The 24,905-nt window shown below is 36.3% G+C and overlaps 1 protein-coding gene across 1 annotated transcript in view; it reads left to right on the forward strand.

Moving 5' to 3' along the window:
- Positions 1-21,889, forward strand: part of TMEM47 (transmembrane protein 47) — a 29,813-nt gene extending 7,924 nt beyond the window's left edge. The window contains exons 2-4 of the mRNA XM_081222360.1: positions 8,131-8,271; positions 18,263-20,757; positions 20,990-21,889. Of these exons, the coding sequence (XP_081078486.1) occupies positions 8,131-8,271; positions 18,263-18,441 (320 nt within the window). The 3' untranslated portion in view covers positions 18,442-20,757; positions 20,990-21,889. The remainder of the gene's footprint in view (positions 1-8,130; positions 8,272-18,262; positions 20,758-20,989) is intronic.
- The last annotated feature ends 3,016 nt before the right edge of the window (positions 21,890-24,905 follow it).

Here is a 24,905-nt window from a genome sequence, read left to right on the forward strand (position 1 = left end):
AAATGATAGTTTTAATGAGCCATGTTTCAAGATAAGGTCACAAATATTCTTTTCAAAATATATGCGTATTAGGCAAAAAGATGTTAAAAAAATAGAAGTTGGGACTCCGAGTCACATATTCTCTATGCATGAAAAGGCACATCCACAAAAGGACTCAAATTTCCATCAGAAGGAGTTTTATTTCTGTCATGTTTTATGGTCCTGAAACCAAATGTTCATCATAATGCATAGTGCTTTGTGAAGGCAACCTGGAGTCTTTTCCTAGCACTAGTAGGTGACTTAAAGAGAGATAGAAATGTCCCGGGAGGCCCTTTTCTATCTTCTCGTATGTATCCAAGTAGTTAACTTCACTGAAACATATTCATTGATTTCCTAGCAGGGAGTAAGCATTGTCCAGGTACAAAGTCAGCTAGTCATTCTGGTGGTGAGAGCAAGGTGATGAATGAAAGTTTCTTTTAAACAAATTAATGAAATAATACAAATGTACGAAGTACTATAAAGGAGGAAATAAATATAAATTCACCTTCTGCAGGGGGGTAGAAGAAGGGCTCTCATCTAAAGAAGCTTGCTAACAGGGAACTGGTAGGGGCACTAGCTTGCCAAATTTATCCCTCCATATTTACTGGGGGGTGTTTTAATACTGATCGTGGGTGACTGGCTGGCTGCCTTCCATCTGCTCTTTGATTATTATTAGCTACGCTAAACCCATCACAAAAGCTTTTTAGTTGCTTAGAGGCAGGTCACCCACTCCTAGTCTTGGCATGGGTTTTCTTCTCGTTTTTCCAAATAACCAAGTTTTCCAAATTGTAACCTTCTTAGGTTTTTTCCAAAGAGTGGAGAAGGAACAATGTTTGATTTAACAAACACATCACAAGTTTATGTACTATGATTAGGAATTACTATTAAGAAATACCAGTACCCATTAGATAATACTAGTTACCATCAAATGCTAACGAAATCTTTAATATAATACTTGGTAAGAAACAGCAGCCATTAGCAGTGATGGTGTCTTTCTTTTTTGTCTAAATACTGAAACATACTTTAATAGCAGGGCTTTGGCTAAGCAGTGTATACAATGGTTTTATTTGGGAAAAAACCCACTATGTTATGGTGTTTAGATGATAAATTACATTTCCACCAAATTTCTGTGAAGCAGCTAAAGTGCCCCTTTATTTGTAAAGAAAAAAGTATGTGTGTTCTTCAAACATCAACACAAAACAACTCAAAAGTCTTGAACGAAATTGTCATGGATTGAAAATTAATAACCTGTTTGGCACTCTTGGACCACCAGAATTTTCCAAAATTTGGTCATTAAAATTGTTGCATTATGTATTTGGATGGTTACCTGGGGTAATTTATGTGCTTAAAATCGGGTTGGTGCTGTATTTCTGACACATTTTTTATCCATAAATGGGCCTAAAGAGTGAGACTTAAATCATATTGTTGCCAACTTAACATGGGTTTTAAAGTAGGTGCTTCTCTGACATTCCACTTGACTTTGTGCAGCTCGGTGCACACAGTGTCTATACTGTTTGTCATTTTATGAAAGACGTAGTTGTTTGCCATAAATATTTGTTCGCATGTGAATGTTAGTTTTGATATTAGTTGTTTGAAAAAAGAGATGGTCATTTTAATTACTGAAGTTAGAATCCGGATTCTTCTTTTGGCTGCCTTTGTTTGTGTCTGTATCCCATGGAACAGTGGAAAATTAACGCAATGCTGACGGATTTAGGTCAGGATGCAACTTAGCCAAGAAAACAAAGTTTAAACTCACTCACAAATGTTTCCGATTTTCCACTTCATCTGCCACATGCAGAGTAACTTTAAGGAGAACCTTGTGGATGGCTTGTGAGATAGCGTCAAGATGACAGAAAAGATTACTCTTCTAGGTTGAGTAGTGAATGATTTTGATTGCAGTTATGGATATCATTTTGGTGAATATTCTTTTGGAGAATTCAAAGGTAAAAATATAAGTGCCTGTCTGGCACATTTCAGTGTGATTATAAAAGTTATTAAAATCAATATTTTACTTTCTGATGAGAATTATAGGAATAGTGAGAATTGTGCATTAAAATATTAGAATACACTCGGGGAAGTACCACCCACTCCTGCTGTGGGAGTTGAATTTATAAGGTTAAAAATGTGTTTCTTGGGCTTCCCTGGTGGCGCAGTGGTTGAGAGTCCGCCTGCCGATTCAGGGGACACGGGTTCGTGCCCCAGTCCGGGAGGATCCCACATGCTGCGGAGCGGCTAGGCCCGTGAGCCATGGCCGCTGAGCCTGTGCGTCCGGAGCCTGTGCTCCGCAACGGGAGAGGCTGCAACAGTGAGAGGCCCGCGTACCGGGGAAAAAAAAAAAAAAAACATGTTTCTTCATTGCTTTTTTATCATATCTAATTTCCTAGAAGAAGTGACAATTGTGTGCTCAAGGATTTACATACAGTAGAACTAATCTCAGTGTATAAACAAAACCTGCAGAGGTAAATAAATTAGCCAGTGTCTGATGAGTTAAAGGTTTTGAAATGAGACGGGTGGAGGAAAGCTTTAGGCACTGGTGTGGTACACTGACCTTGGCTCAAAAGTGTGGAAAATATATCATCATTTAGATTTTGCTTTTCCTGAAAATCGGAAGTAAATTTTGACCGTGAATTCTCCAATTTGGCAGTTATAATGTGGCCCATAGAATTTTCATAATACAGTAGCAATTTCAGGCCAGTCTTATGTATTAGATTGTAAAGTAAGTCAGCACAATTCTGCAGAATACTAAAGCATTTATAGACATTGGAAACTCTGGCACCCGCTAATAAAAATACTTAGAAAGAGGATTTGAATTTAGTTCCTGAGTTGCACATTAATGTTGGACTTGATGTTTTGACGTATGGACTGCCCAATTTTTGTTCTGTAGCTGCGGGGGAAAGTATAACATTGTGTGTTTGTCTTTTATCTATATATATTTATTTATTTTAATTATTTTTTTCCTTTTTTCTTTTATCTTTTTTCTGTTAGAGAAAGCTGTCATAGGGAAGCACATACTTATCTTTAGCCTTGGCTTTTGTAGGTGCAGTTCCAATACATCTGGTTTGTCACTGTGTCAGTTTTGTCAAAATACTCTTAAGTGGAACCTGACATATACTATGCCAGCCTCATTTCAGGTTTCATTTCCGGATCCAAAACATCCCTCCCAGCCCATTTGAGACCTAACCAGTTTATGGACCAAGGTTGTACATTATTTCCTCCAAACCTATTATCACTTGTTCTCTCAGGTCTTAGAAACCAAACTCAGATTTCAAATCAGGTGGCCCAACGTTGAACAATGAGCAATTTTAATTGTGCAGAACACTGCAATGTATAAAACAGAACCATGGCCACTGATGTTCTGCAGAGCTGGTTTACGTTCACTGCTCCACTACAGTATCAGTATATCATTTATAGAAATTTATAAAACTAATGCCAAGTAGTAAATCTCTAAGGACTCTTAACACTTCATCAGATTAAATACTGTGAGGGCTATAAAATTGGGGGACTAAGATTGATATAGAAATTAACCAATTATGAGAACTTAAAATAGATGATTTTTTTGAAGAAATGGAGCTGAAAATTGAGAATTTTATGACATTTTGTTTTGCAAACACTGAATATGGGATAGCAAGTATTTGTGGCATGCAAACCTTCTAATGGAAAAAAACGATTCATGTATAGTTTTCCAGTCATTTATTATAGTATTAATGTAAAATTGCCTGAATCCTGTAGTATATAACAAAATATTTTATATGTATATATTCTTGTTAAATCTACATTTGGTAGATAAGTAAATACATGTCTTTGTAAACATGAATCCCAGCCTATTCTTTTAATGGCCATTAGTAGGTATCTATAAAAGTATTTTTGACTTGTTTTATTCCCCATCTCCTAGTCTTGTTCAGTAAGAAAGAGGAAAATGGTATCAGACCTATCTGCATAGTCCCTGACTTTAACTCATCTGTGAGGCAGGTCCTAATATTTGGACAGTGGATTCTGTTGCACTGTTCTCAGCTCCAATATGCCTAGTGCTGAACCTTGAAAACTACCCTGAGCCTCCTTGACTATGGTAGCCATTTCAAACTGCTTTTTCAGCTTACTGATTGATGTTCAACTGGTCAGCGAGTTAAAGCTTTGGTCCTGGGCAACCTGCCCAAGTGAATCATTCCAAATGGGTACAATGACAGCAATCCCCAAACTTGGCACCGTCCACCAGAGATATAGCCTCAATACTTCAGTCTAAGCCCCAGCTTCTGGCCAGGACAGTGGCAGACATATGTGGCCCAATTCTAGTCTCTTGGAAAATAAAATGGCTTTTCTGTTTGAGCAGGCATAGCTATGGTTGTGGACCAGAGGGAAGGGTAGCAATATCATAACTGTGGAGATGCTGGTGATTGGTGCTCCTTTTTGACTTTATGTCTAAAGTAACTTTCTCATTAGCCACAGCCTCAATACTTAAAATTAAATATAGGACATATAGAAGAAAATCAGAACTGGTTGTATTCATCTGCTTTTTAGAACTATTTCCTTTGCTACAAGAGGTTCCCCTCCTAATTAGGTTCTAGTCCCTTTTAATACTTGTTATTCTCCTGTAGCTTCTATTGCATTTTATTGGCTTTTGGTATGAAATAAAGTATTACTATTTTAAGGAAATTCAACATGTGAAATTAGGATTTTTTTGCAATTTCCTATTGTTATGCTGGATATGCATCACTTTGCACTCCTGTATTACTCATTAATCAAACTGACTTCATTATGAAATTATTATTGTCTGAGAGGCCTTTACCTAAAAGAAAGTTCAACATTTTAAAATGGTACATGAGGACTTCCTTGCAGGGCGCAGTAGTTAAGAATCCCCCTGCCAATGCAGGGGACATGGGTTTGATCCATGGTCTGGGAAGATCCCACATGCCGCGGAGCAACTAAGCCCGTGTGCCACAACTACTGAGCCTGTGCTCTAGAGCCCGCGAGCCACAACTACTGAGCCCGTGTGCCACAACTACTGAAGCCCATGTGCCTAGAGCCCATGCTCCGCAACAAGAGAAGCCACTGCAATGAGAAGCCTGCGCACTGCAATGAAGAGTAGCCCCCGCTCACAGCAACGAAGACCCAATGCAGCCAAAGATAAATAAATACATAAATTTTTAAAAAACACATTCTATCAATCAATCAATCAATAGATAGACAGATGATAGACAGATAGATAGTACATGAGGTATAGACCAGGGGTTAGCAAACTATTGCCTGACAGCCTACCGCTTGTTTTTGTAGATAAAGTTTTATTGGGACACAACCATGCTCCTTTTATTTACATACTGCCTAGGGCTGTTTTCACACAACACGGCAGACTTGAGTAGTTGCAACAGAGACCATGACCCACAAAGCCGGAAATATTTAATATCTGGCCCTTTAGAGGGAAAGTTTGCCAATTTTTTTCTTAGTCTTGTTCTTTACAAAATGCAAATAAATACATATATTTTAGCTATTCTTTGAGGATATTTAAAGTAGAGAAAATTGATCAAAATTCCTGTTTTATTTTGGATTGAAAAGTAGAAATAGTCAAATGTATGGCATTTTATGCCTTTTGGGCTATGTGAAAGAGCTTATTGGAAAAAAGCAATCTATTGTGCTTTTATTTTTAAGATATTTTTTAAGTGAGTGAATAAGTTGTATCTTGATTTAAACAAAATTGATACTTTCAAAATTCTTATTTATTTAAAATAAATTGGAGTAAGTTGCTAAAAGCAATAATCATTTTATGAAAGTAATACTCCAACAAGAAAATGTTCAGCATTGGCTCTTAAAGCCTCCAGGAATTTGATTGATGTCTGGCTGAATTGATTTTATTATTATTTTTTTTGTACCTCAAGCATTTAGATATAATGAAAATTTGATTTATTATTCAGGAATTTCAACTTATAACTTTTCAGAAGGATTTTTATTATGTTAAAGTGCAATAAAATTGTGCTATGCATAAACTTTTTCAAAAAAATTTAGAGACTTCCAAATGTAAGGATTGTTCTTTTGTTTTTTTAATTCAAAGCTACATGCTTTTATGGAACAACAACAACAAAAAACCCCATAGCATGGCTATCCTTTTAAACTCTAGTTGAAAGCCAGATATACTTTTGTTTGAAGTTATATTGCTTTGTTACAAATAGATGGCATAAAAAAATGCTCTCCACTTTCTTGTGATTCATCTTTATATTTTAAGGAGTATGGATTTGTTCTGTTTTCTCCCTTGTTTGTTTGTTTCTTGAATGCTGTGCGAGTTCTAGTTCAGTGCCAGCTGTATTTCCGGAATTTATTAGGAGGAGAGGATGTGGAAGAGGATGCTTGAGGCAGGGTTATACAAGTGTAAATAAAAGAAGAAAATCTTAGGGCATTGTAGGTTCCTCTACTTGTCCCTTATCCTGCAGTGGTAAAGAGTGCACTTTGGGAGCTTTCTGGAGGGATAATTTCAGAGTACAGCATCAAAATATCATGAGTTCCTGACTTTGGATAGACTGCATTGCAATTTAACCATGGGTTAAAGTCTATTTTTATTTCTTGCACATACATTAAAGTGAGGACCAGAAGAGGCAGCCTGGGACTTCCAAACAAAACCCACGAAAGAATGTTCTCCACAGTATCATTTTCTGTGATGCTTCCTAAGCTGGATAGTGCTTTTATATATTTACTTTACTTCTTAGAGAACATTCTACTCTTATAAAATAGAAAATGGGCCAGTTTTGTGTCATACTCTTTCTAAATCTTTATTTTATAAGAAATAACAAATACATTTCAGCAAGGTTTCAGTTTCATTCAGGGCATGGGAGACTCAAAGTATCTGTACAGAGGCCTGCACGTAGTAAGTGGTCAGTATATGCTTACTGTTAATGCGTGTGAATGAAGAAAGGAGCCAAGGAGCCACTTAGAGCCCATTCTGGCACCCTGGGAATACTTACTTTCAGAAACCACCCCTATGGTGGTAAATACAACAGTAAGATTAGAATGAAAGGAAAGAGAAGAGGAAAAAACGAACAACAAATCTTCCTGATGCTAATTTGCTGGGGGAGTTGTTTTAGTTGGTGGGGGGGAGGGAGAGAAAGGCAATTAAAAAGTTGGGGGCTTCCCTGGTGGCTCAGTGGTTGAGAGTCTGCCTGCCAATGCAGGGGACACGGGTTCGTGCCCCGGTCCGAGAGGATTCCACACGCCGCGGAGCGGCTGGGTCCGTGAGCCATGGCCATTGGGCCTGCGCGTCCGGAGCCTGTGCTCCGCAACGGGAGAGGCCACAGCAGTGAGAGGCCCGCGTACCGCAAAAAAAAAAAGAAAAAAAAGTTGGGGTTTTTGTGTGTGCGTGTGCAAAGGAAGGCTTTCTAAGAAAGCACAGCAATAAAAAAAGACAAAGTATGTACTACAGCCACATGCAACAACATGGTTGAATATCAGAGACATAAAAGCCAGACAAAATAAATGCAGACTTAAAAGCCAGACATCAAAAAATTGATACCATTTATATAAAGTTTAAGAAAAGGCAAATCTAATACATAAGTAATGTTGGTTCGTAGCCTGGGTAGGAGGGTGATTATTGACTGGGGAGGGGCACGAGGGAACTTTCTGGGTGATAGAAATGTTCTCTATCTTAATCTGGGTGGTGGTTACATGGGTGTGTAAATATACATGAAATTCATCAAGTTCTCTACTTTCTATACTTATGATTTGTGAACTTTATAGCTCAATAGAAAATTAAATAATAATAATAATGACAATAGGTTGTGCAGGGGGCACCAATTTAGCATGAATGCTTAATAGAGTCCGTGGAAGAAAAGCATGGCAAACCTGTGGTCTAAAAACTGTGCTTAGCGAAGATTTCAAGGTGGGTCTGGAAGGATAAGTGAGATTTGGGTACATGGAAAAAAAAGATTAAAAAAAAAAAACCCAACTGTGTTTAGCTTAATGTAGGAGACTTTTCTGAATAAGGACATTTGTAGTAATTTTTGTTGCAAAACATCTCAAATCCCAAAGGATGCTTGGTATGCAGTAAAATCACGTCTATTTAGCTGCAGCAAGGTGACTTCTGCTGAGCATAGTGTACTGCTTGAAAAAAGCAACGCCTTTCTTTTTTCTTTCCAGATTGGCAGATTGCTACTCTGGCTTTACTCTTGGGCGGTGCTGCCATCATTCTCATTGCATTCCTGGTGGGTTTGATTTCCATCTGCGTGGGATCTCGAAGGCGCTTCTACAGACCTGTTGCTGTCATGCTTTTTGCAGCAGGTAAATATATTCATTACTTTCAAACCAGTATTAAAGTTCCATGAACCTTTCTACCATCCTCCCTTCTCATGCAGAAACAGTAATGTAGTTGCTGTATTATCTACAGATCAAGAGGCATTTGTTATATTTTAAGGTAAATTGGCTACAGGTTTATCATAGTATCAGTTTTCAGTGTGTTAAGCATTTCACAGAGCACAGTGGCAATTTCTAAACTTCGAACTAAAACACGAATAAATGATGGCTCTTGACAAGGGCTGTTGCCTTAGGAATTGCAGCAGATGTGTTTACCAACAGTCTTTCTTCACATCCAGTATTTTTTTCCTCCTTTTACTGCCCCCTTGGTGATCTTAAGGCAAAATTGTTTTTTTCTGACATAAAACTGAAAAAAAATTCCAATATGTGTACCCTTAAAGGTATAAATCTGTTTTGAAATAAACATGGTTATACTGAAAAATCATAATGTTGAACATGACCCGTCAGACAATTCAATTGTATGAGTTCAATGGCATATTCATTAATTTAGCAACCCATCTTTCTATGAAGCACAGCTTGGATTAAAATATCAACCCAGGTAAAATGGAAGTTTTACTAAAAGTCAGGGAGCTATTTAGAAAAGGGGCTTATAAGACTAAAAGCCCAGTACATTATTTGATATGAGTTTAAATTTCATTTATAAGGATCTCCTTAAATATTCTTATAAATGACGGAAACTGAAATATTCTTGTTGGTGCCTTCAATTTACCCTGTCAGTCATATCTGATTTGAAGACTGCAAAATAAGCCCCTGTGACTGTCAACAATGGAGACACTGACAGAACCATCTAGCCTGTTAGATGGATTTTTTTAAAGCTGTTTAAAGATGGGAATAGATGAAATTTCTCAGGATTTGAAGGGTCATTTGGTCTAAAAATATAAAATCAGAAGTGTTCTGCTGCCCCCTGCTGTTTGTGTTCATCTTCTTATACCCAGGAAGACTGGTCAGAATGCAAGGGTCATAAAAACAACGGTCCACAGGGCTTAAAGAATGTAGAAATAGATCTAATTAAAATCTCTTAAGTGATGTGCTCAAGATCACATAGTAGTTACTGGTGGACCTGGGGCTGGGAGGCTACTGAATCCTAAACGGGTGGTTCATTCACTACTGAATCCCTCATTCATTCATTCACTCTTTATTGGGTACCTATTATGGACTGGACATTGTATTGAGACACCTATAAAACTGGCTAAATAGTATGACAGATACTTTCTAATAGAGTAGAAAACACTATTACAAAAAATATTTTGAAGTCTTAGGCGGTGACCACAATATCATTATATTGTTGATCTCGTGTAATAAAGGTCTCTATTGTGAATCATTTAGTATAACATGAAAATTCTCCTAAAGATTCCATCATTCTCCAGTTTATTTCTCAGTTCATGGACTTGCCACGGCTCTTTTCCTATTTTTACAATGAAATAACTTAGATATTTTAATTATAGTATAAGTTTATCTTTGCAGCTAGGATTTATTAACATAGTGATTAGAGTCAGAATTTCTTGATAAATTGTTCTGAAATGATTTACAGTTCTTTAAAACTGGAATTATGTTTTGAATAATTTTTAGAATACTCATATTTCTGATTTATGAAGATATAGAGACAGTCTAGACATTCTCTTATAAATATCCAGTATTATTGTGCTACCTAGTTACTATCCCAGTTAGCCTTTAACTTACTCTATAATGGCATATGCAGGATCTATAAAGAAATCTGTTGTTTAAAGCACCTATTATAAACATTCTTACAGAAATAACTGGAAGTTCCAGTTTTTTCTTAAAAAGTTCTATAGTTTTTCCCAAGTATGGCAAAATTTGTGAAAATGTGAAAATAAGCACTGGTTGTAACAGAAAACATATTGTAAATGAGTATAAGTTAAAGGTAATGGATTTGGTCAAAAAAAGATTTTGATTTAACTCTCGCTGCCACAAATATTAGTAAATTATAAAATAACGAGACGAATCCCTAAAGCAACATTCATACGGTATAATTCTACCTGCCGAGACCGAAAATGAGCATTATACTGCTACATTTTAAAACTGTACATGTGCTGAGATTTAATTTTACTCATTCTCTTTTGAGACTACTTATGGAAGCTTTTTTTGAAATAACCATTAGTTTAGCGTTCACTTTGCATATAAGCAAGGTAAAACTTACTGGTTATTTGAAACATGCCATGAAAAAGTTTCTCTCCCATCTGCAAAAGCCATTAAAGAGTTGCCTGTAGCTGACTTCTGGAAAAGATATTTATTAAACATAATAATCCATTTATGATTTGGGTGTACGGTTAACAAAGTTGGAAAATCTGCCTACTTGAAACAATGCTAGCTAAAAATCATGGTTGTTTATCTTGCTTGCTTCTTAGGAAACATACTTAGTCTAGTGGTTGGCTTGTCTCACCAGTTTAGTGATTCTTTGTAAATGCGTATTTGGGACTATTTTCCCTTTTTACTCATCCTGGTCTGCTTGAAAATGGTCTGTATTTCTCCGCTTTTCTCACAATATTTTCTTCTCCAAATAATATTAAGCTTTATCTTGGTATTCACACACGTAGGGAATGATACTTATCTCAACTAAGAAATATTCTTTTTTTTTGCTTCTGCTGAAACTTGCAGTACATAAAATCAAAACAGACATAGCACTACCACTTGGAAACATCTCTACGCAGAACTACATCATTAATTCAGTACCATATGCAGTGCCTGGTACTCTGGGGCACTCAGTAAATAGCTGAATGAATGATGGAAAGAAGACTGAGGAATGTGGCTTATAATCTGATAGGGAAAAACAGGCATGAAAACAACTAGCTAACTGTAATTTGGTTTTTCTTAAACCATTTCTCTGTTGGCAATTTATGAAGCAGCAAGTTCCCTGTGACCACAAATCTAAGACCAAAACAGCTCAAAAAAGTAACAGTTGTAAAGATTATTTTTCATATATCCATATTTTCATTCATTTATTTAACAAATATATGTTGGGTGCGTATAGTATGCAACTACACTATCTTGGTGTTAGATAGTATACTCTTAAAGGGTTTTTACTAAAAGCTGATGATTAAGTCTTATAAACACAGCCAGAGAAATTTTAAAGGTTTTCTTGTCTTCTCTTTTTCTCTGAGGTCCTTGATTTAGGGTGGGTTTGCTACCTGCTTGAATAATTGCTAGAAGATCTAAGAGCTAGCCATCGCTGCAACCCATCTAAAACATTGTCCTATGTTCCACAACTCTTCTACCTTCGGTCCTACAAATTTAGACTTCAGAATAAGATGTTATCTATAATGATACTGTTGATGATAATAATAATTAACTGAGCACCTACCATGTGTCATACTGCTAGACCTGTAGCACACTGCTATCTCTGCTATAACAGTCTTAAGATTAGGTATTTATTTTCCTCATATTATCAGTGAAGAAGCAGCCTCAGAAAGGTTAAGTAATTGTCTGGTGTTGTCCCACTGGTAAGTTGCAGAGCCAGGGTTTCAATTCAGGGCAGCTATCTAATTTGAGAGCCCAAGTGAGGTTTCACCAGTTATCTGTACTTGGGTACATATAACACATAGAAAAATAAAAGCCGAATCAGCCTTGAATTTTTTTTTTTTTTTTTTTTTTTTTTTGCGGTACGCGGTCCTCTCACTGTTGTGGCCTCTCCCATTGCGGAGCACAGGCTCCGGACGCGCAGGCTCAGCGGCCATGGCTCATGGACCGGGGCACGAACCTGTGTCCCCTGCATCGGCAGGCGGACTCCCAACCACTACGCCACCAGGGAAGCCCCAGCCTTGAATTTTTAATTCAGCTGCCAACTGTGTACTACAGTTGGAGTCCATCCTGTAACTCCAGTTACTCCATCTCTTGGGAGCAACACCTGAAGGATGGCAGCAACTCAAGGTGTCATAAAGACCATAAACTGATCAGTACAGCATGACTGAAACATAGCACATCATGAAAACTGTGCACATATCCAGTACAGTTGACTATAGCATGTTTTTTATTGTGTAACTGACAATGACAGATAATGCATGAGGAGATTCTGATACCTGACATCTAGTTCTCACTAAAGACTTGGTGAAATTAGAGGGGTTGCCTTTTTCTGGGTCCTTTTCTTTTATTGTATGGTTTTGCAGATCTTTTTATGCCCCACTGGGACTTAGGATGATTGTTTCCTTTTTTTCCCCCATGGCCTTTAAGACAAGTTGCAGAAAAATCTGAGTCTTTCATAATTCAGATTTTAAATGACAGAATCCCCACTAATTGTATTATTGAGGATGTTCCTTTCTGTTATATCTGCAGAAAGCCTCCTCTAAATGACTGTTTATGCAGAATGGGGATATTTTGGGAGGGGGTCCTGCACCTGCTTTCCATCTCTGATTAGATGATTGTGTATTGCAGCCCTCCTCTCCATCCTGTCAGGCACAAGGAGATGGCTGGAGGTATTTCAAGTCTAGATTTTGACAGAAAAATCAGTGTCCAGCTTATATTTCAAACTAAAAAGAAGTTCTACTCACAGATCTTTATCCATATCAAACTACCCTTTGGTTAGAACAGTTTACAGTATCACCATCAAGAATTCATTTCATATGTACTGCTTACTTTTATGTAGTTATAGATTAAATTAAAAAAGAGAGAAATTGATAGCTTCATGTTAACCTTTCATGGGCAAATGCTGTTTATTCTACAAATATTGTTTCCTTTATGTGAATTTGATATTTAGGGGACTTGGCTGGATAGTCCTATCAATTCTGTCTTTAAATTATCTTCTAAGTCTGTAGCTTCTTTTTATACACCACCATTACTGAGTTAGTTGAGGATATAACTCTTCCTCAAGTGGAACATCTCAGTTCCCAAATTTGAACTGCCCCCTAATTTATTTTTCTGTGGTAACGTCTGAGTTAAACCGTCTATGTGACTCCTTCCTTTCCCTTTCCTGGAATCCAGTTACTCAGTTTTTCTTTTATAGTCGTTACTTTCCCTGACCTTTCCCACTGACGTTACCTTAGTCATCACTGTGCACAGGTATCCATGCACTGACTAACCTCCTAGGGGCCTGTCCTCCTCCAGTCTCCTCCCTTTTAGGCTGTCTTGCATACAAACACATGAGATGTAGTTCTGAAATACAAATCTGATCTTGTCACTTGTTCCTTTGGTTTCCTCAGAGGCAGAATCTGAAGCAAGGAATCAAGTGCAAGTACTTAATCTGGGAGGTAAAAGAAGGGATATGGAAAGAAAGTGAGACAGGGAAGAGAAGGCAGCCAATAAAGAGCACATTATCAAACCAGTAGTCACTGTAAGCACCTGGAGCTTAATCTTCCTGGAAAAATTTTGGAAACCAGTGCAGAGCACACCCCTCAGAGTTACCTCACTGGAAGGACTAGGGAATTGGAGTATTTATAAACCAAATGCTGATAGTCATTGGTAAGGTCTGTTGGTGATGATGGGGAAACAGCAATGGTAATTTCCCAGAACACTGTACCTGCCTCGGAGTCAGGCAAAGTAGCTCTTGTGACCAGAGGAAAAGTCAGGCAAAGAAGTGCAGGTGCTGACAATCAAAAGTCAGGCTGACATATACTGGAATTATGAGGATGAGAGTACATGGATAGGGTACCAACAGCATCTAAAACTCAAATAACCTCTGAAACGTCTCCCTATAGAAACCAGTCTGTATTTTTATGACATGCTAATAAGTCTTTTATAGTCTAAACCAAACATCTCCATGTGACTGTGCCCTTCATTCTACCCATGTGAATTTTCTATGGGCACAGCCTCTTATATCTCTAAGCTTTATGGAAACGGCTTCTTCTTCCTAGAAGTCTTTTCATGTTTCTCTTCTGACTGAGTACTGTCCATCCTTCAAGAACCAGTTCAAACAGTGCTTCATCTCTGAAGCCCTCCCTTCTTTCAGCAGGCAGAAGTGGTACTTGGAATATCATTAGAGTTCAATAAACATGATGAATGGATTATAAGTGAACATGCCTCTACTACTACTGTTGAACACATTTGTTTGTATCTGTGTGTCTGTCTCCACGATAGAGTGTGAAATATCAAAGGGCAAGGGCCGTGTCCTATCTGTCTTACCTCTTTCACCTAGAATGCAGTGGGCATCCAATAAATGTTTGTTGAAATATTGAAATATCCCCATGTTAGAAAATATTGACTATTTGAATATTGAATATTTTGAATATTTCAATATTGAAAACATTGAAAAATATCCCCTTAAAGAAAACTAGAAATAACACAAGAACCTCTAAGTTCTTGTCATGTTTCTGTCTGCACAATTTCATGGCTGGTAGTTTTGTTGCCTCTTTTCCAAAAAGTAGGGAGGGGGAATAAAATGAACCTCAAATTCCCTTCAAATTCTAAAACGCTATACAACTTTACTTATGCCTCTGAGATAGAGCATAGAAAATACCACAGCCAATGCCTGTTATGTTTCATCGATTGGTGGTAAAGTAGAAACATAGTATGGTATTATTTTCTTGAGTTCTGGACTCTTGGTGTGTTTGTTAGTTTCCTTTGCAGCATCTGTGAAAGGCAAGGAGACATTTTAACCTGCATCTATATATTATATTAAATGAAGAAAATTATTTACAAATGCAGGATTTTTTTCTCAATATTGCTATTACATGCATTTTTCTCAGTGATTCCAAAGAGAGTAAAATAATTCAGAAGCATAAAGCGTTTTAGGGTCATTTTCATCTGGCAAACAACACAATAAAGTTCCATCTCTAAGAAAGCCGCTCAAGAGAGAGAAGAAAGCCAGTGGAGCCTAATGGAGTTGTATTTCTACTTTTCCCACTAGAGGGAAACTATATCATTATATTATACCATGAAGACCAAATATTTGCTAAATAAAACACATTGAAATGAATATTAAAAGCAGGCTAGGTGAACACCTCACTCCAGGAACTGGCTGATTCACAAAAGAAGCAGTATAATCCTTTTAGAATATAATTCAGATCAGTTTTTACTTCTCTGCTCACATTCCTCTTGCAGTTGCTCATCACATTTAGAATGAAATCCAGACCCCTGACCATGGTTCACAAGGCCATTCCTGAATGAGCCTCTGGCTGTCTTTTCTATCTCATCTCATGCTATTCCCTTCCTTGCTCTCTGTACCGCTGTACTGCATCCACAGCATCCTTACTGATGTTCCACTGTACCCAGTGTGCTCCTGCATCAGTTTTGCACTGCCTGTGCCCTCTACCCAAGATTGCTCACTTCCCACTATACTGACCTGCACCCCTCACTTCATTTAGGTCTGTGCTTTAATGACTCCTCCCCAGAGAGGCCTTCTTCAGCTCTCATCTAAAAGAGCAGCCTGCATCTCTCTGTCTTGTTTTCTTGCTTTCTTGTATTTTCACGTCTCTCAGCAATACCTGCCGGATTCTGTATTTATTTACTGATAATGGTGCGCCTAGCCATGAGGGTAGCAACTTGTGTTACCAGTGCCTTAAACTGTGTCACTTTAGAAACATTCAAGTATTTGTTGAATGAGTAAATGAATTTTACTGTTTCTAATTCACATTCATACTTCAATCATATCCTGGCAGGATCAGTCATGATTTGACTAGTGACCAGAATATAGAAACCAAAGGAGAAAAATGTCTTTTTTTCTTTTTAACTTACTTAGTAACTTTGGAATTTTTTTTTCATGGTTGATAGTAATTGACTTCTTGTTAGTTTTAAGACATTTAAAACATGAAAGCACCCTTTCCATCACAAAGGCACAGAGCCAGCCAGTTTTTAAATTAATACACATTTAGCACTTACTGGCTGGAAATAGAAGTGTGGATTATATAATATGCTGTTAATTGTTCTAACAATGACTTAAAACTTTTTCTGAGATTTTTAAACTATAAACAAGGTGTGATTTCTGTTTTGAATGTTGAGAGATTTTCCTGTTATATGGACCTACTTATCCATCCACTGTCAGTAGTAATGTGGAAGTATGGTAGGCTAGTGCTGGCCCAGAGCAGTGTTGAGCTACATGGCAAAAATGTTTGGAATTCTTATATCTGCTTCCAGAAAGGTCATTTCACCCCTAGTCTGAGCATTATCAAAAGAAATAATTTTGAGGAATCATGCCCCCTCATGAGTTTTCTGTAGTTCATCAGTCTTATGCCAGAGATAGATGACTGTTAATGTAGACTTTCTAGGAAGATTAGTCATATTGGTATTAATGATATTTTACATGTACTGAGAATAGATGAGAGTAGATTTTAAAGCACGAAATTCCAGTTTAATTAAACACACTATCCATCCTCTTGCTGTTTTCAAAAAATGTAATAAGCTGTATCATTTTTACTGTGTCAAAGTTTATTCTTGTCTCCTACACCTTAATTATTCACATTATTGTTGTTGCACTTTTGGAATTTATGGTATTTTTAAGATGAGTTAAATAATAATTATTTAAACCCAAAATTTACATTATATATCAGGGGTTGGTAAACTTTTTTTTATAAAAGGCCAGATAGTAAATTCTTCTGGCTTTGTGGGCCACATGGTTTCTGTTGCAGCTACTCAACTGTGCCATGGTAGTGTGAACCGTACATAAATGAATGAGCCTGGCTGTGTTCCAGTATAACTTTTTTTCAAAAACAAAAAGCAGGCCAGATTTGGTAGTTTGCCAATCCCTGTCACATATTACTATATCTCAGATTTTTCAGGGTGAAGATTGTCTCTTGAGGGTGGAAGCCATCATATAGTAGAGAACAAGGCAGATGCATCTCATAAATTCTCATTAAATTGATTTAAGTAAAATAGAAGGGAATTCCCTGGTGGTCCAGTGGTTAGGACTCTGCTTCCACTGCAGGGGGCATGGGTTCAATCCCTGGTTGGGGATCCCACAAAACGTGCGGCGTGGCCAAAAAAAAATAAAAATAAATTATATAATAGTTGATCCAATAGAAAGTTATGATTTTGAATGGAAGACATCACCTCATATATAATCCAGTGTCTCCCATATAAAAATATCCACTGGATAAATACCGACTGCATTTTAGATATTTTTTTAAAAAGCACCTCCCCTTTCCTGATTAACTGGTTTCTTTTATTTTATTAAGTATCACTCATCACATTTCCCCTTTAGCCCTGCCTAAGAACTAAGATTTAACTAAGAAGTGAGAGCTAAGTTTTGTGCCCTATTGTGGTAGAAATCATTAACTTAGGTTTTCTAGTACGATTATCTCCCATGCCTTCATAGACTTAATTCTTTTTTGAAAGTAGGTGAGGAATAAATATATAATATATTTATATCTGTTATATCTAATAAGGGTGTAAGTTGGTGTGGCTTCTTGACAAAGATGACTTTTGAACCTATTTTAAAAGATGAGAGGTATGGACTGGATGAAAAGAAAAGAATAAAAATAGTTTTTGATCAGAGTAAAGACATCAAGATAGGACTTGGAATATTGGGCTGAGTTAGATGATACTGAGAAGTGACAGCAACAAAAGCACATCTTGAATCACAGGTACACCAGTTTCATCAGTGCAGATGAATTCAAAGTCCCCAATTTCTCAAGAGTATAAATAAATAACAAGGGTTTTTAGCTGCTATTTGGGGTCACTATTCTTGGGAAGCTATTTACAGGTGTTGTATAGTGAAACAGTTTAGCTAAACTAGTACTACTTGCCATAATAGTGATAATTATATATGTGTTTGTAAAGTGAGAACCATTACTTTGTATGCTCATATAAATTATATTACACTGATTATTTCATCAAATACTATTATAGTGATTTGCTAATTATTAATAGAGTAATTCTTACTGTACTGTGAAATAGTGTTAAACAGAAAAAGTTGTCAATATTTTAAAGTGTACCATCTAGAATAAGCAATGCTTCAAATTTTTTGGCTTTTTTGTTTATTTGATTAGAGTGTAATTCTCATACATATGTATATTTGTATATCATTTTATTTCCTGTAAATAACATTTTCCTAATTTTGATTTGCTTTTTTTTTTAGTTGTTTTACAGGTTTGCAGCCTGGTCCTTTACCCAATCAAGTTCATTGAAACTGTGAGCTTGAAAATTTACCATGAGTTCAATTGGGGTTATGGCTTGGCCTGGGGTGCAACTATATTTTCGTTTGGGGGTGCCATCCTTTATTGCCTGAACCCTAAGAACTACGAAGACTACTACTAGAACCAATAGTCTCAAATTAAAAAAAAAAATCAACCATCCAACAAAAGGATTACATCTGCATCTTTTCTAACTCACTATTTTCTAAAACACTTGTGGAGCATCAAGCAGTTTGCTCAGTTGATTTAATATCTTTTGCCTTTTGGCTGTCAACATCATAACCAGCTTTTACATCCATTTTAGGGACCTGCACAAATTAAGAGAGCTGATTAGACATAGGCAAATGCTGCAAACTTCCAATATGTTCATGTCACTTTTCTTGACAAGCAAAGGGTCTATATGACAGCAACCATTGTGAGAAACTAGTTGGAATGAGAAATGCCTGAATCTCCTATTGCCTGCAGGGGAGCAGCTGGCATAAGCAACGTTTAGAAGCTCCTTTGTGCTGACAAGGATTCCACTGTTAGATTCCTTATCGCCTGCTTATCCCACCCAGTGACTACATTGGCCGTTGGTTATTTGCTTGAGTGAACTCTTGAAAAGTGAACTTCCCTTGAGCATCTAATGGGGGTTCTGAATGTAACTGGTTAATGATACATATTCCACCTTCAAGAATACTTGTTTTAAAGGGAGGTTATGCTTTGACAATCAGCATCTCCCTGGGAAGGAAGTCAAGACTTGGAGACATGTGCTTTTCATTATGTGATTAGAAATTTTGCCTCAGCCATATCTAGAATGAGGAAAAACTGAGTTTCTACTTTCCTTGGGGCAACTAGAAAGAAATATGCATGAGTTGCTTTTGTCCTAAGTACCCTTTAAATCACTTACCAAACATTACAGCAAACAGTTGTGCATATGTAACAAGCTTAAATATTTTTGTAGAAGGTGAACCATTAGTATTAAATGGTAATAAGTTGTTCCCTAGCCCTACACATGCATTTGCCTTTTGCACATAAAATAAATGTTTGCTCTAGTGAAGTGATTTGAACACTAACCTTGTACACATTTTTAAGAGGCTTAGATCGGTATTCACACTTATTTACCATACAAAAGTGCATATACCCTAAAGCTTTTGCTTTATGTTCTCTACTGTTTCACTGGAAAGTGTTAATAGAATTGTATAAGAAGAAAAACTGAAATGGTGTTAATCTGAAAATTAATGATTCTTCTGTAAGCCCTGTAGTTCAAAAGAGAGTAGCAATTAGGATGATCATTTTGTTTAAAATTCATTAAAATAGAAGGCTGCTTTTTTTCCAAGTATTTTAAATGTCTTCAGTAAAAAATAAAGGAATAGTGATAGATTTATATAAATGTCTAAATGTCAGTAGAGGAGTAGAATTCATCTGGTTATCACCTGGTCCTCTGAAGTTAACTAATGGGCTAACTGATTTGTGCACACAATTATGATGGATTTATGGTAAGGGAATCATTTATTGACTGGTCAAATGGAAGGAAATATCAATAATAGGGAATAAGCTTGCAACGAGTCTTACACTGCAAACTTGTGTTAATCCTGTTTAATATACAAATTTGGTTAGTTTAATTGTAAACATATTTTTATATCAAATATACAGTTCTAATATAAAAATTATAAATAATTATTTTTGTTAACAAAGACACTATTTGGCCCTCTTGCAGAAAGAAGCATTGGAGAATCATTTAAAATGTACCTGTGTTCTGTTATATTGCAAAATCTGTTAAGAGCAGGACCACATCAATAGTATTTAATAATTTGCTTTACCTCCCAAAGCAGAGTTCTGCTTTCAGCTTGTCTTAAGAACTGTTGCCAAAACAACAGGAAAAAAACAAAACTATTTTATTATTCAAAGGCTTAAAAAAAACCCTCTTATCTTGTGACTTTTCTATGGAATCATAAAGTAAATTTGAAGAACCAGGCTTATTCTTATTTTAGCAATGACAGACAAAAATGATTAAATGCATCCTAGAGAGAAACCTTTATAAAAGTATATAATTCTGTATAGAATCATAAGAAACTATGAATGGAAATTTTCCAGAAAGATATTACTATTATAGAATCTTTTGAAGCAATTTTCTTGAGAAATAGTAAAATCTGGGCCAGACTATCTTGCAGTTAATTGCATATTATCAGAGCAGTATGAGAAATAACGGTATTTGTTGGAAAGGGATTTCAGCTACTAAACACTCTTTACTGGGAGAGAATCTCTTTATTCCTGAATAATGGAAGAACAGTACTTTGGTGCTGGCATCAATGAGGCACTTTTCTTAGTCCTAGTAGAGGATGCAGTGTGCTGTTAGACCAATATCATATCTTGAGTCTTACAAAGTTTTCATTCTCTGTCAATATGAAAAGCTGGAAAGTGACAGAATATAGTATAGGCTAAGGCACACATATTTGCAGTTTACTGAGAAGTAGATTTCTTTTTTTTTTTTTTTTTTTTTTTTTTTGCGGTAGGCGGGCCTCTCACTGTTGTGGCCTCTCCCCTTGCAGAGCACAGGCTCCGGACGCGCAGGCTCAGCAGCCATGGCTCACGGGCCTAGCCGCTCTGCGGCATGTGGGATCTTCCCAGACCGGGGCACGAACCCGTGTCCCCTGCATCGGCAGGCGGACTCTCAACCACTGCGCCACCAGGGAAGCCCAGAAGTAGATTTCTTATATAACGTTTTCCCCCTCCCAGTGAAGAGCCCTATGCTATATTTCTACCATCACTAATATTTGAAAGTGTTTCATTACTAACAAGTTCAATATAACATGAAAGTTGTCATTGCTCATCCAAAATACTGTTTTGTCTATCAGAATCAACACAAGTGAATTTTTCACCCACAATAACATTATGTCTTTGCAGCTTTAGGTTTGTTTAATGTTTTCTTACAAGCCAAACTATTAACTGCAATCCCATTGTTTATCTTAGAGAGAGAGAGAGATATACATACATACATATAGCATAAAGTACTCAGCAGGGCTAGTTATTTGGATTTCTTGCACAACAATTTAGCTTTTTGTAAGTTCAACATGTAAATTTTAAAGACATAAATATAGAGAGACCTATGTGTTTGAAATATAAATGATATATATGGATTAGCATGTACCTGTATATTATTAAACATGCAATGAACTGACTGGTAAGTGACGTCTAATTGTATGGCTAGCAATGTAATTTATTCAGACTGTATTTTTGTACAGAGCAGCGCACACTAACCTATGCCTCTGTGTCCTCTTTAATGCCTAAAACTGTGCCTAGAAATTTCATCTGTCTTAAAAAATAAAATATACTCCACGCTGTTTATGCTATTAGTTTCTCTACTGCTGTTATATATTTATTATTTTAAAATATATGACATGTTTAATACTTAAATATGAATTCATGCTATTCTGGTTATTTTTTTTTTAACAGTCCTCTGGGAGGAACCTGTTTCTCACTCCAGTGGTTTTGAGTTTGCAGTTTCACAATCAGTTCTTAATTTCATGATTTTTGTAGCTGACATGAAGTTATCTATGTGGAAAAAATAAAAATAAAAGTGGCTTCACTGATGTGGTTTGACTTTGTGTCTTCTCTACTGTGTGGACTCTTTAACAGGTTTCTAAATTAAATGTCTTCAGTTCATTTTCTCTTCTATAAAGTATATGTTATTTAGAAAACATAGCTTGATATGACATGTTCATTTTGTGTAAAAAATTTTTAAACTATATTTTGTTTCAAATCATCTCCCAAATCCTTTCTATCTTCTGCAGCTGAGTTATATGAACAATAAAAGAAAGAATATTAAGTGTCTTTTTTAACTTTCTATCTTAAAAGGCACAGACAGGAGATATAGTGTAGGCTCTCCTTTTTCCTATTGTCTAATCACCCAAGTAGAAAGAGGAGTAGTGAAGGGTTTGATACTCTATTTTGGTTTTTGTTTAGTTTTCAGTAGTTGCAAGGTATGTTAAAGCAGGCTTTCCTGCATTATTTCTATTTTTTAATTACACACTAAATTTTCAATGTGCATATGTGTATGTGTAGAAATTCATAAAGTCCAAATTTCCCATCACCCTTTGTGTATTAGATAAATGTTAAGTATACTTGGAAAGAAATTTGTATTAGAGCAAAAAATTCACTTGTATGATTGTCAGAAAATTTTCTGGAAGGTAGAAATAGAGCCATATATAATTGAGCAAATTTTCTTGTGTTGATAAAATCAGTTTGAATATAAAATATATATTTTTTGCCATGCCTTTCATTTCTCATGAACGCTCAAATCTTGACAGGTTCACAGTATATTTTTCTGCTGAAAAAATATTGTAAATCATTCATAAATCTATGAGGTATTTAATATCCGATGTTCAAAAGTATGCACATTTAAGTTATGAATTCTAACATTTTCACAAATTTTCTATCGTAGAAATTTTCCTTTTCAATGACCTTATTCTAATTCGATGGAGCAGCATCATTCATTTGATGTATTATATTTTCAGTATAAGGTACTTTCATTTTCATACAGAATTCTCATGGGCAAAACACCTTTACAGTCATGTCCTGCCTGGTAATTATCCATGACCCAGTTTCTCTGAATTTGGAAGACACGGAGAGATAACTTCACTAGGATTAGACAAGGGAAAATCCATTGCCTTCAGAGATTTCATTGTGAACAGGAAACAGGAAAACAATTTTAATTTGCTTTGCCATAGTGGCTATATAGTCAGTTTGTGGTTTGTTTTATTAAGTCAGGCCCATGCTTTGTCAACACAATGTTCCATTTTGGTGGTCTTTAAGTCATTTTGGTTAGAAAATTAACTGATAGCGAAATTATTTTGTATTCTGTAGAATAATCCACTGAATACCTGGATTTTTAATTTATTGGTCAAATTTTCATGTTATGACCTTCTGTTAATAGCTTTTCAGAAGTGCAACCTTAAATGAGATAAGATTAAAGGAGCAAATAGAAATGAGAATTAAGCGCTTAGTATTTTCACAGGAAGCACTAATTTATTTGAGTAATTTAACTTGAATAACTTCTGTGTCAAGTATTGGGAACACAATGTCATAGATACTTAATGTCAAAGTTAAAATCAGACTAAGTAACAAAACTCTATGAAATAAAATGCCAACAATTTTTCTGATATAAGGCAGGTTTGCAGACTGGGAAGTCCTCACATTTTTAACAACTACTAGATGTTGCCACGAGCAGAGGGTCCATATATCCATACTTGGAAAATCTGTTTTCAAAGACTCCCCAGCTAGGTGACTCACGCATTTATATTCCAGCCGTAAGTCTAATGGTTCCAAAGTATAACTAAGAGAACAGGAGCTGAACTGTTCAAGTGGGAAGGATAATATGTGGTGTTTGTAAGCCAAGATTAACAGCATACAAAGAATGGTGTTCTTTGTAAAACTAACGCTGTGTTGAGTGGTTCACCAGAGAAACTCAGTTTTGGCAAGCAATTATTTCCAAGTTGAATGACTTCATAGAAATAATGATTATAAAAGAAGCTTGGAACAAATACTGGAAAATCATGTCATCAAACCAGCAAAAACCTTGAATACTTCAATTTCTGCGTGTGACGTGGATTAATGAAGAAAATAGTATCTAAACTATATACATAATTTATATACTAATTTTGGCATGGGTGAGGATGTTCTGTGTGACCAGAAAGCATTTCTTATACACAGAAGAGAGACAGGCATAGACTTGAACTTCAAACACTGCATATACATGATGGTACTGAAGACGGCCCCTTGGTTGCTTTGAATTTATCATCAGAAAGGTAAAATAAGAAATTAATATCATACAACCTATTTAGTTTTTTGATAAAAATGTAGTTCACGAGGAAGAGTTCAAAGAAATTGTTTTAAAACTGAACAGAAGACATTTCTCTTAAGATTATTAAGGAAGGATAAGCTGGGACAAAGTGAGAGAGTGGCATGGACATATATACACTACCAAACATAAAACAGATAGGTAGTGGGAAGCAGCCGCATAGCACAGGGAGATCAGCTCGGTGCTTTGCGTCTACCTAGAGGGGTGGGATAGGGAGGGTGGGAGGGAGACGCAAGAGGGAGGAGATATGGGGGTATATGTATACGTATAGCTGATTCACTTTGTTATACAGCAGAAACTAACACACCATTGTAAAGCAATTATACTCCCATAAAGATGTTTAAAAAAAAACCCAACAACAACAACAACAACAACAAAAGATGATTATGAATGAGGAATTAAATTATTAAGGGTTAAATGGAGGAGAAACACTGCTTCGCTGGCCTCTGATACTGTGTGTTAACTGAAAATACAGATAATGCTATCATGCTTGGCAGCCTCTCTGTGGGAAACTTGTGGATCAAAGCATTTTTGGAGAGTAAGTTCCTCTTTGTGGCCATTTCACTGCTCAGTGGTAATGTGGCAATTCCTGACATCAAGAACAAGTTTTACCATTTTTAACTTTTAGGTGATTATTCTTCTTAAACATTATCTAGCCATTATGGTTGTGTCATTTATTTGAGCCATGGTGTGTCTGAAAGAAGCAAAAAAACATTTAACACTAATGATCATGAAAAGTATGTTTTTAA

Source organism: Mesoplodon bidens (assembly GCF_964165515.1).
Source record: "Mesoplodon bidens genome assembly, chromosome: X".
Lineage (NCBI taxonomy): Eukaryota > Metazoa > Chordata > Mammalia > Artiodactyla > Ziphiidae > Mesoplodon > Mesoplodon bidens.